This window comes from Glycine soja, chromosome 10 (genome assembly GCF_004193775.1).
Source record: "Glycine soja cultivar W05 chromosome 10, ASM419377v2, whole genome shotgun sequence".
NCBI classification, from domain to species: domain Eukaryota; kingdom Viridiplantae; phylum Streptophyta; class Magnoliopsida; order Fabales; family Fabaceae; genus Glycine; species Glycine soja.
In genome coordinates, this window is record NC_041011.1 from 41,843,529 (window position 1) to 41,859,059 (window position 15,531).

The 15,531-nt window shown below is 30.6% G+C and overlaps 2 protein-coding genes across 2 annotated transcripts; both read left to right on the forward strand.

Annotated features, from left to right (window-relative positions):
* The first annotated feature begins 4,851 nt into the window (after positions 1-4,851).
* LOC114369266 (GDSL esterase/lipase At5g33370-like) lies at positions 4,852-7,254 on the forward strand. Its single transcript, XM_028326459.1, has 5 exons — positions 4,852-5,162; positions 5,420-5,547; positions 5,641-5,883; positions 6,422-6,674; positions 6,768-7,254. Exons 1-5 carry the CDS (start codon positions 4,925-4,927, stop codon positions 6,998-7,000), a joined length of 1,095 nt encoding a protein of 364 aa, XP_028182260.1. The 5' UTR covers positions 4,852-4,924; the 3' UTR covers positions 7,001-7,254.
* A 5,341-nt stretch (positions 7,255-12,595) lies between these two features.
* LOC114369342 (GDSL esterase/lipase At5g33370-like) lies at positions 12,596-15,028 on the forward strand. The gene is made up of 5 exons (XM_028326563.1): positions 12,596-12,894; positions 13,097-13,224; positions 13,323-13,565; positions 13,822-14,074; positions 14,427-15,028. Exons 1-5 carry the CDS (start codon positions 12,639-12,641, stop codon positions 14,660-14,662), a joined length of 1,116 nt encoding a protein of 371 aa, XP_028182364.1. The 5' UTR covers positions 12,596-12,638; the 3' UTR covers positions 14,663-15,028.
* The last annotated feature ends 503 nt before the right edge of the window (positions 15,029-15,531 follow it).

The following is a 15,531-nucleotide window of genomic DNA, read 5'->3' on the forward strand; positions in this document are numbered from 1 at the left end:
ATTTTAGTTAATAAACATGAATATTTAGTGTTGATTTGACTGACATTAAATACGGGATAAAATAAAAGTTACCAAGTTGACACATCTTGTGGACAAATAAAAAATACAAGATGGCACCAGCACCTCCTATTTCTTACATGACAAGAATCATTCATTTTAATAAATACTTTCTTGACCAACACATTTTAATAATTAGTTTTAATTTTTAACCCATTTTAATAAATCACCGTATTATGTAGTGAATGTAAAATTTAACAAGTGATGTAATGTAAAAGAAAATAGAGAGTAGATACATAAATATAATCTATGAGAACTGAGAAGGGAGGTTGTCCCCACCAATACATGGAAAGTGAAACATTATTTTCTGTGATCACCAAAATCCACCATTCCACGTAGAGCCATTTACTGGGGCAGGATTCTTCTATTTACCCTCCATTCTACATAGAACCGTTTGTTGGCATGAGTTGCGCGTGTATCTTCCTCCTACATGCATGCACGCGCGGTTATTGGGTGAAAAGTAAATAAACAAAAGTTAATTAAACTGTATTTTTAATAGCAAAAATAAAAAAAATCAAGGGGTGAGGATTACTCCTCACTTATATATTTTAACTTGGATTTATCTTTAGTTGATGTGAGATTTGAGTTTTTTTTCAATACATCCTCTCATGTCCAACACTTCTTGAGCTTAGTGTGTGGATAACATGGTGAGTGACTCTTTGAATTAATCTTAGATATACTTTGATACCATATTAGATTTTTAGAATGTAAATTTATGTCTAATTCAATCTCAAAAGCTAACTCTAATTACATAATGATCAAATTGAATTAACCATGGTCTATGCTAAGAGCCCCCCTCAAGCTAGGAATGAATATTTGGCGTTCCTAGCTTGGAATACAGAAATTGAAAATATAGCTAATGCTAGTAACACTAGTAATCTTTAAAACTAAAATAAACATGCTGGAACAATAGAATGATTTAGGAACAAATCAAAATGTAGGTGCGGCCATGGTGCATAGCTCCTAGAAGTCTTCGATCAGCATCGACATTTTTAATCTTTTTTCAAGAGTCCAAAGCAAACATCAAAGGTCAAAATAAATAAATCAAAACTTAACTACCAAGCAAAGGCAACAACAAGGTCACTTGGCAGAAGCTCAAATCATCAAGAGCAGAAGTTAAACAATGCTTAACCATTCAAGATAGAAGCAACCAAACCATCCATGACAGAAGCTAAAATAGTATTTAACCACCATGGACAAAAGCAAACAAAAGAACAATGTTTAACCACCACACATGGCAGAAGCTGCAATCATCAAAACAAGCCTCAAAGGTTGAAAACAATAAGCCAAAACAAGTCAAATATTAATGAAACAATGAAAAGATAAATCACCAAACAGTTGGTGTGAACCTTTTTGAAATAGTACAAAACTTCAAATAGTAGTCAATATATCTTCAAAATCTTCAGAAGCATTTAATCAAACACCTTGTAGGTAAAACTGGGCAATGCTAGATATGGGGAGAACATCGAGATCTACCAAACTCAAGGGCATCAAATCCAACATCAAGCCTAAGACGACACTTTCATATGCATCCTTGCCGAAAATTGCCACTCACGGCGGAGGGAGGCTGCGCACGACGGCCAAAAATTGCCTCACGACAGCGGCAACCAAAAACAAAGGCATTTTGTTGTGGATTGTTGGGAGAGTTTGTTTCTCGTTTCGTTTTTCCAAATAAAACCGGTGGTGGTCAGAAATCAGAAGTGAAGGCGATGGTTAGGGTTCATAAAAAAATGATGGTTCTAAAAAAGGAAGACGCAAATAAATGAGATATGTTGTAGACATAAGATGCAAATGGTGGAAGAAAAAGGGAGATAAATGTGGAATAAAAAATGGGACCAAGAAACAAAATGAAGAAACAAGGATGAAGAAATTGAGAAATTAGATGAAAAGCAAAAAAAAAAAAAGAAAAAGAAGAATGAGAGGGAATAAGGAAATGAGGTGGCAACGGAGAGAAAATGGTTTTGCTGTGATACCATGTTAGAATCTATGGTATAGAGATGAAAAAGAGAGAAAAAAGAAATTGAATATTATTTTTAATAATGTTCAAATGATCAAATCATTATTTACATAAATATATTGAGTTTTTATATGATTAATGTTAGCATTATATAGTTAGTTATAAGAGTAACTACTTTGTAATTAATTAAATTAACTCTAGTTACAAGATAATCAAGCTGAATTAACCATGGTCTATGTTAAGATAAACATGCAGCATACATTAGCGTGTCATCGCTTAAATGCTGGTAGAAGTAAAGAATATACTACGTACAAGAGACTGTAAAAAAGCAGAGTCTTCTCATTCTGCCTCTGGCTATGTAAATTTTTGTACTTATAGCGATGGATCTTATTAATTGGAAAACCATTGTGTATGTGTGTTTTCCACTAAGCAGGGTCTTACAGGTCTTAAAGAATTGGTTTGCATAGTTGGAGAGAAAAATAAGAAAGGTCTTAAAGAATTTGTTTGCCGATTGTGTGCATGTTTGGTTTGCAATTATAATGATTGTGATACCCGTTTCAATGTAATCTAACTACTAAAAAAATAAAAACAAAAGGATCTTGATTCTTTTGCAAAATTACATTAAACACATTTTTGTCACCTGATTTTTAAACATCTATCTAATGTATCAGTCTTTTTGGTTGAGGCGGTTTCACATGCCTTTTTTTTGCAAAGTTCTGCTTTGTAAGTGATGCTATATATTAACTCAAAGATATGAGTCAGTGATACTAGAAGAGGTTGCTGTGACTAAACCCCACCCTATTTATGTTGATCACATGTATATATATTTCCTCTTAATTGGTCCCCGCCCCTTGACTGAAATCCTTATTTAGAAGGAAAGCAACAAGGTTAGGTACTTCGTTAAATGGGGTTTTGTTAGAAAGAGAGCATTTGGTCATTTGCTATCTTGGTCCAAATGAACCAAGATATGATTGTGACAATAGGGAATTTATTGATTAAGCATAATTTCATAAATGAACTTTGAATATCAGGAAAATAACACTGTCGGGAGGCCTGTCTTTTTCTCTCATGTAATTATACTATATGCGTTCTTTCCTTTCTCCAGTATCCCCGCAAGGGCAAGTTTGTGGTTTCTGCTATGCAAGTTAGAGATTTTGTTATCAGAAGAAAATAAAACGAATCATGTAAACAAAATAATTAAATTTTTCTCATGACTCACTCAGTCACTTTAACTGTTTTAAAAATTTCTTCATCTAACTTTTTTCGTAATAGTGTACATGTTAATTTTAACTTACAAAAAATAATTATATATAAATCTATGAAATTATTTAACTTATTTTACCTTTTTATTAATTTTTTTATCCTGCATGTCGATCCGAGAGGCTTAAGGACACGTTTTAGCTGAAAACCATTTATGATGGCTTAATTGATTACCCTTTAAAGTAAACCCGACTTCGTGAGATTAATTAATTAGAAGAAGCATCGCAACAACACAAGATTCAAGTCAATTAACTTGAGGCGCATGGCGACATGGTGCACATGGGTTCAGTTTGATCTTTCAAATGACATCGCAACAAACAAGTTCCAGATCTAGCTTGACACCAAAACTGCAGAGCATAACTCTTAAAACTCTGACATAATAGCATTCTATCGACTATCAGCTCACTTTGACTTCAGCTGCGTTTGAATCTACCTCAACTGTATGAAGTATAATTTAATATATCCTCATATCAATAGTCACTTCTAGATTATTAATAATTCGTTGACACTGCTCACTACTATATTGGTTTCTTTTTTATAAAAAATGTTTAATTATCAATTAAGATTTATAAGATAGCTCTAATTATTATATTTTCAGTTTTACTCATACCAAAAATAGAGGGAGAAACATTAATATATAATATGCCAAAGTAATAAATAAATGAAATAAAAGACTTATTAAAAAATTAAAAAAATTAAGATAAACAAAAATTTTAACTATTTTTCTTAATTTGTGTACTATAAACAATACTTTAAGTAAAAAGAAATGGAGAGAATATATTATCACGAGGAGTGTTAAAAATTAAATGAAATTATTTTAAACTTCCAAACCAATATAAACAAAAAGTAAAAAATTAAATAAATTTTGGTCAAATAAATAACTGAAAAAATGAAAGAAAAGAAAGCCCCCTTTTTTTTAGTTAGAATTGGTTTTTAGTTTATATTGTTAGAACCCATCTGAAGCAAATTAAGTTACACCTGTTATTTTCAAAAACACATCAAAACTCTCAAGTATAGTTATTAGATGCTACATAATGTTAATCTATTTTATTAGTAATGAAAGTAAAAACAAATTTAAGAGTCATATAAAATAAATTCAAAGAATTGAATAATCGATCTAAATCACAGGTGATGTAACATAGATATGGCATCGACAAGTGAAGTACTTATACCAAGATGTGTGGGTAAAAGTAAAAATATTTAACTTGAAGTTGCATGTGGTTTTAATGACGCATCATTCCCCCATTTTTTTTTTACCATGCTTTATAGGCTGCTAGTAATGACAAGTAGCGGGGGTTGGCGGACCACAATGTAGTGTTCATTTGATACGAAGGATATGTTTTGGAATCTGAGGAAAAAGTCACACATTTGCTTAAACAAACAACCAGGAGCAATTAATTTAGGTACTTTCTCTTCTTCATTCGGCGGTTGCTTTAATCTTTGTAGAGGTGGTAGAAAACCACATTTATGAACTATCAATGTGCTCTCTTAGCTTCATTTCACACTCGAGAAATCGTTAGATCAACATCTCAGATCAGACCTTATATATAGCCCTTCCCACACCACACCAGTGTCACACTGAGAGATCCATATAAAGTACTAATATAATCACCACTAAAGTCTTGCAACAATTAATATCCATCCAAAACCATGGCTAGTTGTTTAGTGTGTTGTATCATAGTGACAAGCTTGTTTATGTCTCTAAGTTTTGCTTCTGCTCAACAAGGGAGGGCTTTCTTCGTTTTTGGCGATTCACTCGTGGACAGTGGCAACAATGATTTCTTGGCTACCACTGCACGAGCAGATGCCCCTCCTTATGGCATTGACTTCCCAACACACAGACCCACTGGACGCTTCTCTAACGGCCTTAACATCCCCGACATAATCAGTATGACTTTGTGACATGTTAGAAAATTAGTAGAATGGATTAGTGACTAAATTTAGTGACGAAAAATTGTTTATTCCTCGCTAACTCTAAAATCACTAAATTTAGTGACATTTTTAAATATAAAAAAATTACATATAAATTTTTCAGTCACTAATTTTAATTTTTATACAAGTTATAACAATGCTTGTTTGCTTCTAGTCTCCCATTTGCATGCATGCATGGCTGAAAGTAATTAGTTTCATGTTATGTTGTGACAGGTGAGAACCTTGGCTTGGAGCCTACTCTGCCGTATTTGAGTCCTCTGCTTGTCGGAGAGAGGCTCCTAGTTGGTGCAAATTTTGCATCAGCGGGGATTGGAATTCTCAATGATACCGGATTTCAGTTTGTAAGTACAATTACTTAATGTTAATTTTACTATAAAAAAGGTTCAATATACGGGACCAAAGGTAATAGTAGCTTATGCAAATTGTTTTGGCAGCTGAACATCATTCACATCTACAAGCAACTGAAGCTATTCGCACATTACCAGCAAAGGTTGAGTGCACACATTGGTAAGGAGGGAGCTTGGAGGCATGTAAACCAAGCACTAATCCTCATCACACTTGGAGGCAACGATTTTGTGAACAATTATTACCTGGTCCCGTATTCAGTAAGATCTCGCCAGTTTTCTCTCCCAGACTACGTGACCTATATCATATCCGAGTACCGACTAATTTTGAGGGTATTAATTTCCCAATAAATACTATATTTCTTTCACCCATGCATGCCCTTTCATGCGTATATATAGTTCAATTGCTTAGAATTTGACATTGCAGTTTGTTGACGAAATTAAATAGCAGAGATCTTTAGTTTATAGGGTAATAATGATCCTATAAAATTAATGCTCATGGAAATGTAGAAGGGCCCTACATGCCTCAAGTTAGCAAATGAGTGTGACCATGCAGGAGACATAAAAAATTTGGTAGGTGAACCATACTGAAATTGTTTTGATGGGTCTTTGACGGTATTCCTCCAAGGAATCAATAATTCATAACATAATTTATAAACAAAAAATGTTTTTGGGTCTAATACATTAATAGCATTTTTTTGATAAAAGCCTTTTCTATTCAATTTCCTAACCAGTATCTCAAAAATATTAATATACTTATTAGCATTTGCAATTTTGTTTGTTGCATTGACATCGATCTTACCCAATGTTGGTTTGATACACGTATAAATTCATTACATCCTTAATGCATGCATATACTTAACGAGTGCAGAGGCTGTATGATTTGGGAGGTCGTAGGGTTCTTGTAACGGGGACGGGACCAATGGGGTGTGTGCCAGCAGAGTTAGCTTTGAGAAGCCGAAATGGTGAGTGTGACGTGGAACTCCAGAGAGCTGCGTCCTTGTTTAATCCACAACTTGTTGAAATGGTCAAAGGACTCAATCAAGAGATTGGCGCTCACGTCTTCATTGCTGTAAATGCATATGAAATGCACATGGATTTCGTTACCAACCCTCAAGATTTTGGTACGTACGTGCACTATTATTTCATTTCATTTAGTTTTTAGGACAGAAATTAAGAAAGCATATTAAACTTTTACTATGGACTTGGGCCAACAGGATTTGTTACATCAAAGATAGCTTGTTGTGGGCAAGGCCCGTTTAATGGGGTTGGACTCTGCACAGCCCTTTCCAACTTGTGTCCAAATAGAGACCTATACGCGTTTTGGGATCCATTTCACCCATCGGAGAAAGCTAACCGAATCATAGTCCAACAGATGATGACTGGCTCTGACCAGTACATGCACCCCATGAATCTTAGCACCATCATGGCCCTAGATTCCAGGGTTTGATTGATACATTATGCAACAGGATAAGTGTGAAGCCATATTCTAAATATGTGCCCTCCCTAAGTTTTGTTATCTGTTGATGAATCCTCTAGCTAGTGTCATTTGTGGTTTCGAAAATGTAGTATTCTTTTGATTGCATCGTTGTGAGAATTTTTGTGTGTAGTGGAGAATGGTAGTAGTAATTGTGATCATGGCTCTCAACTTTATGTGCTTCCTAAAAATTTAGAAATCTATGATTAGAATGTATTTTTAATGGATAATGCGCGTGATGAACATAACGATCATAGTCGAAGTCCTTCTCAATTCTGATTATTCAATAATGCAATTATAGTCTCATACGTACGCAAGTCAATAAGTTAAAACCAATTGCAGTCGAGATATTTCCTATTAAGTATTATGGTAGGCATATCCTCTTAGAAATTGAGAATGGATTGGGTAGTCAAGGTGGATTCAAACACTTTGTCTAAACATGAAGATGCATTAGATGATAATTCAATAACTCAAAGGACGAGATTTGCATTAGAGTTGACCTCACGAGAACAATAGTATAAAAGTTTGAATTAAACAACAAAATATATCACTCCATTGGATTTGCTTTAATTGTGATGCTTATGACCATATAAGCAAGAGCAAATGCATAGTTTTTAACCTGGAAGAGGTGATCGAGTTTCATGAAAGGGGCAATAAGTCTCATAATTTTAGAAGTTCGTCTTAAACTCAATCTATATCCAGACTTTAGTATCCCACTAAGACTTTCACCAACAAAAACATTGTTATAAGTAGTATTATTTAACCAAAGCCTCTTGAGCTCAAACACAAGTATTCTTTAACTTGTTTCTCCAAGCAACTACGTATTCTTTACACACAAAGTCAGCCTCTTTAAGCTTCTACCATTTTTCACTAAGTAAAGGTTAAGGGTAAGGTTCATTAACTATATTGTATTCACAAGACAAGTATTTTCTCTAGCTACTTAAAGTGTAATAGTCTATTTTATGTTATACAATATTCGTCTATGTAGTTTATATATATATATATATATGGGAGATTATTAAAGTGATTCAGACCACTTTCTTCCTAATGCATATTAAGTGCATCGAAAAAACAAAGACTACAAATTTGATGTTTCTATCGCATATTCTTTTTTTTTTTCTTCTTCTATATTTCCATATAAACAAATATAAAGACTTAATTAAGTTGGATCCTGCAAAATATTAAAGAATAAAAGTAATATTTTTATATTTATTATTTAAAAGGTATGAAATATTTTTAAAACTATTATTATGTTGGATAATTGTATTTTTATTTAATAATAATTTTTTTTCCGAAACCCTTACTTAATGAAGTAGCACTTTCATATTAGACAGGCATTGAAATTCTTTTAACGGTTGATTGTATTCTTTATTTATATTTTATGGTTAGAAAGTCAACGAATTTTAATGCGACTGGTTTTACTTTCACATTTCCTTTTACCAATGTCCCCCTATTTATGTTTGAAGCTATAATTGGCAGGCGGTGGAATATGGCAAATAAAAAGAAAATATGTATCTAATAGGAAAAAAAATGGAGATATGTAGGTGCAAGTATTTAGACTCATTTAAAATTAACCTAACGTCATGTGTACCAGTACTTCTTCAAGAAATTTTGCCCACTAAGCTATACGAGTCAATTAGCAGGGTAGCTAGTAATTTTATATATAGACTTTTTTTAGTAAAAGGGTATTTTTAAACTTAATTTTTCATTCGAGAGTGAATTTTAAAAAATTATCCAAAGAGATAAGTCACGTGTGTTACAACTTTTGAGTTAAAAATTATAATATTTATTACGATTTTCTATTTTTTAAATGGTAAAATTATTTATAATTTCAGTTAAATTTTTTTTATAACTTTAAAGTCATAATTTTTTTAAATGTTTTTTTTCAAAGTTTATAAGTTTTTTACGGTTTATTATTTTTAACTTTTATAAATTTTTTAAAAAATATTTAAATATAAAATAAATAATTTTAATTTTACTTATTAATAGTATATTTTTGTATGGTTTTATTTTATATGTTATTAATTTATTTTAATGTTTTATTATTTAAAATATGTTATATATTTTTAATATTATTTTATTTAAATGTTTTTATTTATTTAAAATTTAGATAATTTATTAATAAAAATACATAATAAAATTAAAAATATATTATTAATAAGTAAAATTAAAATTATTTATTTTACATTTAAATAATTTTAGAAAAATTTAAAAATTAGAAAAAAATGAACCGTAAAAAAATTATAAACTTTGAAAAAAACAAAAAACTTAAACATTAAAAAAAAGTTTTATGATAAAAAAAAAAGGTTTTATAACTTTAAAGTCCTAAAATCAAAATAAAAATTACTTATAACTTTAAAATCGTAAAAAAGAAAAATTAACTGTTACGATCAGTTAAAAAAGAAGTAGAAAATCATGACACTTGTAATGACTTATTCTTTTTGTATAATTTTTTAAAACTCACCCATTAGAAAATTACTTTTAAAAATACCAATACCCCTGTAGTAAAAAAGCCTTATATATACTTGGCTTGATAGTACCTTCTTATTCTACGTTTGATAACCACATGTCCACATTACTTATGCATCCAGTCTTTGAACATTGATTATTAACGAAGTAGCTATAGTAATGTATGCATGGCGTGATAGTACTTTTTTCTACGTCGATAACCACGCTTTGATCATTCATAATTTCATACACCTGTAGTAAATATCTCCGTACTTTACTCATAAATAAAAAATATTTAATATTTTTTTATTATACATCAATTTACTCTTATATTGTAATTTTATTTGTAAAAAAATAGAAAAAAAACTGTAAAATTAAAATTTACAACTCGGAAAGTGAGACTCTCCATCTCCCCAGTGTTCTCCTTTTCAGTTTTCCTGCATATGGATGACTGCTATACATTTTGCACATTATTTTTGAAGTTTTACTTTGGTAATCACATAATCCTTTAATATAAATATTTATTTGATAGATTATTGAGAAAAAAACTTGAATTTGATTAGACAACAACAAACAACAATTAAAATTTTGTATCTAAGTTTTGTCCTATTTTTTATCTCCAAAATTAAAGGGTTTATTTGTTAAAAAGAAAAGAGGGAGGGATTGATTGGTCAAAGAAAGAAAAAAATACATTTTTTGTTTTGGTTAAATTATAATTTTTAGCCAATTTTTAATTATTGATCCACAATTCTTGTTCCTTTATTTCTTTTCGTGATTTTTTACTAGAACTACAATTTAGTCTTAATTTTTTCATTGGATCGATACATACTATGAGAGAGGGAGTCAACTCAGGAAAAGATGAATTAAAAAGAACGTGGGACCAGTTTGAGAGAAAAAAGTGTTTTGGTATATAAAAAAAAAGGACTAAAATATATTTATTTTTAAATATTTCTTTTTTATCAGGAATTTTTATATAATTTTATATACAATTTTTTTCTTTCACATTTTATGTAACTAAAAAAATAGAAAAAATATCTTTATTTTGTTATATATTTTGGTACCAAATAATCTGTAAGACTATCTCATTTTCTTCTTTTTTTTTCATTCTTTTCTCTCACTTTCTTTCTTAAATTAATAATGCCAAAAGGTAGAGAGTATATTTTAAAAAAAAATGATGACATGCAATTTAATTAAACATCTCCTGTATAAAGAAGAGAAGTGTAATTTGCTTTTATTTTAAATTGATATTTTTATAAAAATAAAAAGTAATAAAAAATTACATATTTGGTGTCTGAAACAACAAAAAATCATAAAAGAAATATTAAATTTTTTTTTTACTTAAATATATTTTTATTTTGGTAAGTTTGTGTATTTTAATTTTGTTGGTTCTTGTAAGCTTCTTTTTTTTTTTTTTTGCTTTTAGTCGTTGTAATTTACTTTTTTTAAATTTTAGTCCCTTTAAAATCTCAATTTTTAGTCCTTCTAATTAGTTCTTGAAATTGAAAAAAATGCAAAAATAGATGGACCAAAATTGGAAAGACTTCAATTTATAGGGACTAAAGATAAACAAAACAAATTATAATGATAAATATTGAAAAACACAAATTTATAAGAACCAAAAATGAAAAAAAAAACTTAAAGGGATCAAAATTAAAAAAAGTGTAAACTTAGGTGAACCAACAATATATTTTCTTCGTTCCTACTTGTAAGATCATTTTTAAGAATTTGTTTGTTCCTTTTTATAAAATTATTTTTTTAATATATTAATTTTTTTGCTATATATTTTTACTTAATTATTATATCTCCAAACATTAATGAGAAAAAATTAAGTGGGTAAAGAGAAAAAAAGAATAATTTTAGAATTATAATATAAATAATTAATAAATTTAATAGGATAATTATTTTTCTTAAAATGTATAAATTAATTAAAAAAGTCTTACACTCAGATGTGGATGAAGTATTTAAATCGATCATTTTATGATATAAAAATAGATAAAGACTCAAACAAAGATAAAGAAGCATAGAAGAAGAAAGAAAAGGTAAATTTTCCTATAAAAAAAAAAGTAAAATAGAAGCTGGGATTAGCATTTTTTTTCCCGAAAAACTAACTCTAAACTTTTGTAGGGCTGGCTAGCTAGAGTAAAACGAAAAATGACGAACGATGCTCAAGTATCCCATGTTCTTCTTTTAATTTGACGGGGAAATTCCAGCAGACGCATGGATGGAATCAAATTACCAATGCTTTCTCTAGTTTAGTTAGTAACTTTAGTTACATTATTACAATCTACTAAGTCTTAAATGTAGCTTCCAAAAAAGGTCAAATCCAAGGTGATCAAATATGTAAATGGACTAAAAAAATTTTATAAACTCGACTCATCAACTTAAATCCTAGACTTGTAAGTCCACCTCATGTAAAAATAATAACAAAATATCTATGAACAATATATCGATTAAATAATAATAAAATAACAATGAAGTAGTGATAGAACATTCTTATCATCGAAAACTTAATGCTATTAGAAAACAAGAGTTTAATGTTATTAGATATGAGAATTTTTCGATTTGGAGGTATGTTGAACACTAAATTAGTAGAAAACAATCTAAAATAACTCACGTTTTGCTTTAATTTTTTTTAACTCGATCTCATTGATTCGATAGTAAATTCAAAAAATTTTACTTAGAGTTTATTAAATTTATCCAGAGTTTTAAAAAAATTTACACACAAATCAATTCACAAAGAATAAATAATAAGTGAATTCGTACGTAAACTTCTAATAATTAACGAGTTGAGTTTGATAAGCATGATCAAATCTACCCACAATATAGCATGCATGTGTTTGCATGAATTTGCTAAATCATGCCATAACCAGTGCAGTTGTCAGATAAAACGTCCCAACTCTCGCGACCTTAATTTCCAATACAACTATGCTATTCATGTAACCGTACGTATATGCAAAAATCAAAATGCAACTATCAGTACGTGGGCCATTTATTTTTAAAATGGCACAACCACCTAGTCAGAACAGAACTATGTAAAATCGACTATTTCCCATGCTTGCACTTGACACATCAATCTATATATATATGGGCAACAGCTCTAAAGTGTAGCCACCACTGATCACAAATAACCCTCTTAGCCTTCAATTTCATCCAATTCCAAATTATGGCTGGCTCTTCAGTTTTCACGTCTTGCATTTTTTTGAGTCTAGTGATAGCACTAGCAATTAGCGGTTTCAATTTCAAAGGGTCAGAGGCAGCACGTGCCTTCTTTGTGTTTGGTGATTCTCTCGTTGATAATGGCAACAACAACTATTTAGCCACCACAGCTAGAGCAGACGCTCCACCTTATGGCATTGATTATCCAACTCGCAGACCCACTGGCCGTTTCTCTAATGGACTCAACATTCCTGATTTTATCAGTTCAGTTCTAATTTTGATTTCTCCATCGTTAATTTATTTTGTGCTGTTTAATTAATACTATATGACTTATTATACATAGTGATCATATCCTGTTTAGACAGAATTGTCTCTGTGCACAGAATATCTGTGGTTTAGACAAAAAAAAAAAATATGACTTATTATGCCATATAGTGTAAGTTAATTTGTGATTAATATTTGCAGGTCAAGAACTTGGGTCAGAGTCCACGTTGCCATATTTAAGTCCTGAGCTCAACGGGGAAAGATTGTTCGTTGGTGCCAACTTTGCTTCTGCTGGCATTGGAGTCCTCAATGACACTGGAGTCCAATTTGTATGTGAATTAGTATCTATATAATATGGACCATTTATATATATGTGCAATTGATTCGGTTGAATTAAGGGCATGTATATATGTTGTTGCCATTTCAGGTAAACATCATCAGAATCTCAAGACAACTAGAATACTTCCAAGAATACCAACAAAGGGTGAGTTCCCTCATCGGAGATGATAAAACAAAGGAATTAGTAAATGGAGCACTAGTCCTCATCACCTGTGGAGGTAATGATTTTGTGAATAACTACTACTTGGTGCCTAACTCTGCTAGATCCCGTCAATTCGCTTTGCCAGATTATGTCACGTTTGTGATCTCTGAATACAAGAAGGTTCTACGGGTAATTCCCCCATTACTATCCTTAATTTTCTTTCTTAGTCTTTCTAATTATTATAGTTGAGTAGTTGACCATTTTAAAACTAATTGTGTCACTCATGTGATGATCATGTTCAAGCTGGTACATACAATAAATTAATTAACATTTTCCTTTGCCCACTCTACTTTTTCAGTTTTCTCATAATATATAATATAATTACGCCTTAAATAGTACAATTGAGTTTGATCAATGGAATGCAATTAATTGATTATTGGATCAGAGGCTATATGATCTTGGAGCACGAAGGGTGGTGGTGACAGGAACTGGTCCACTAGGTTGTGTTCCAGCCGAATTAGCCCTGCGAGGAAGAAATGGTGAATGCTCAGAGGAGCTGCAGCAAGCTGCTTCCTTGTACAACCCACAACTTGTTGAGATGATCAAACAACTCAATAAGGAAGTTGGTTCAGATGTCTTCGTTGCAGCCAACACACAACTCATGCACAATGATTTCGTCACTAATCCTCAAACATATGGTAATTAATTCATTTTAAGCCTTTATTCTAAGTTAGATAGTTTGAATATGAATTACTCTCTTCATAAACAACAAAAAATTTCTTATTTTTTTAATCTTAAATATAAATAAATCTCAATTAACTAGGTCTAATTTAACTAGACTCTCTCTAAAATATATCAAGTTTCAATAAACAATAACTTTAAAAAGTATTTATTTATTAATTAAAAATAATACAATTTAATTTAATTAATTAATTTTCTTAAGAATAATTTTTAAAATATTTATTTTCTTAAACTTATAATCCAGATGGCAATAAATAACTGACAACTAAAGGAGACTTAAATGATTGCATAATCAATTTGTTGGTGCAGGATTTATTACGTCAAAAGTAGCATGTTGTGGTCAAGGACCCTTTAATGGTATTGGACTGTGCACGGTGGCGTCCAACTTATGTCCATACCGTGACGAATTTGCGTTTTGGGATGCATTCCATCCATCGGAAAAGGCTAGCAAATTGATCGTTCAGCAGATTATGTCAGGAACTTCAAAGTACATGCACCCAATGAATCTCAGCACCATTTTGGCCTTGGATTCCAAGAAATACTAATCATGCATACATCTTCCATACATTACAGACTACAGAATAAAACTGCAGAATATACATGTTGTTCCGGTCCATCGAATAATGACAGTACCTTCCTCTCTATAGAAGTAAGTTCTTTTGTGTGATTTTGAGGAATGAGAATGTATTTAGGAGAGGGTCAATAGATATTATTAACTTTCTATCTTAGATCTTATTAAGGTCTAGTTATGGTTTTAGTTTTGAGAAAAAAATTACAGCGTTCTTACTATTAAGATTGGTGTATTGACCCTTTCTGTTGTATCTGTGAGTGTTGACACTCTTTGTATCTTGTTAATGGCTTAGAGTACTCCTTGTACTCTCCAATCTATTGAAATTTTGCTTATTAAAAAAGTGAGGTCTATTGAAATTTTGCTTATTAAAAAAGTGAGGTTTTTGGTGGTCTTCGATAAACTGTTGATTTTGAATCTTCATGTGGCACTCTTTTATACGACATTTTGAGTTGTATCGTGACTTTCATCCTATTCTTATAGTGGTGATGTAAATAATTTTTAGAACATCTCTTGTGATTTGTAAAAGTGTATATAAGAAATCCATTAATAATTTAATATTATTATTATGAAGATCTCTTGTTTTTTTTATAAAAAAAACGTGCCATTTTTTATAAAAAAAATATAATTTCAAAAAATTCATAAAAAGGTAATGATGCGGATGATAAGAACACAAAAAAGTAAATAAATATAAAAAATATAAAGACAAGAAATAAAATAGATATCATTATCATAAACATGATTGATAAGTTAAAAAAGAAAATGTCGGATCAATTATTTTTCTTCTTGATGCAGGTTCAATTATTTTTTGCATCACTAAAATCTTGTTGATACACAAAGAAATTT

Bases quoted from the DNA above. Each gene is read 5' to 3' on its own strand.
- LOC114369342 (XM_028326563.1), top strand. From the start codon at position 12,639: ATGGCTGGCTCTTCAGTTTTCACGTCTTGCATTTTTTTGAGTCTAGTG. The intron at 12,895-13,096 runs GTTCAGTTCTAA...TAATATTTGCAG, and splicing joins CAACATTCCTGATTTTATCA to GTCAAGAACTTGGGTCAGAG. The intron at 14,075-14,426 runs GTAATTAATTCA...TTGTTGGTGCAG, and splicing joins CACTAATCCTCAAACATATG to GATTTATTACGTCAAAAGTA.
- LOC114369266 (XM_028326459.1), top strand. From the start codon at position 4,925: ATGGCTAGTTGTTTAGTGTGTTGTATCATAGTGACAAGCTTGTTTATG. The intron at 5,548-5,640 runs GTAAGTACAATT...TTGTTTTGGCAG, and splicing joins ATGATACCGGATTTCAGTTT to CTGAACATCATTCACATCTA. The intron at 5,884-6,421 runs GTATTAATTTCC...TAACGAGTGCAG, and splicing joins AGTACCGACTAATTTTGAGG to AGGCTGTATGATTTGGGAGG.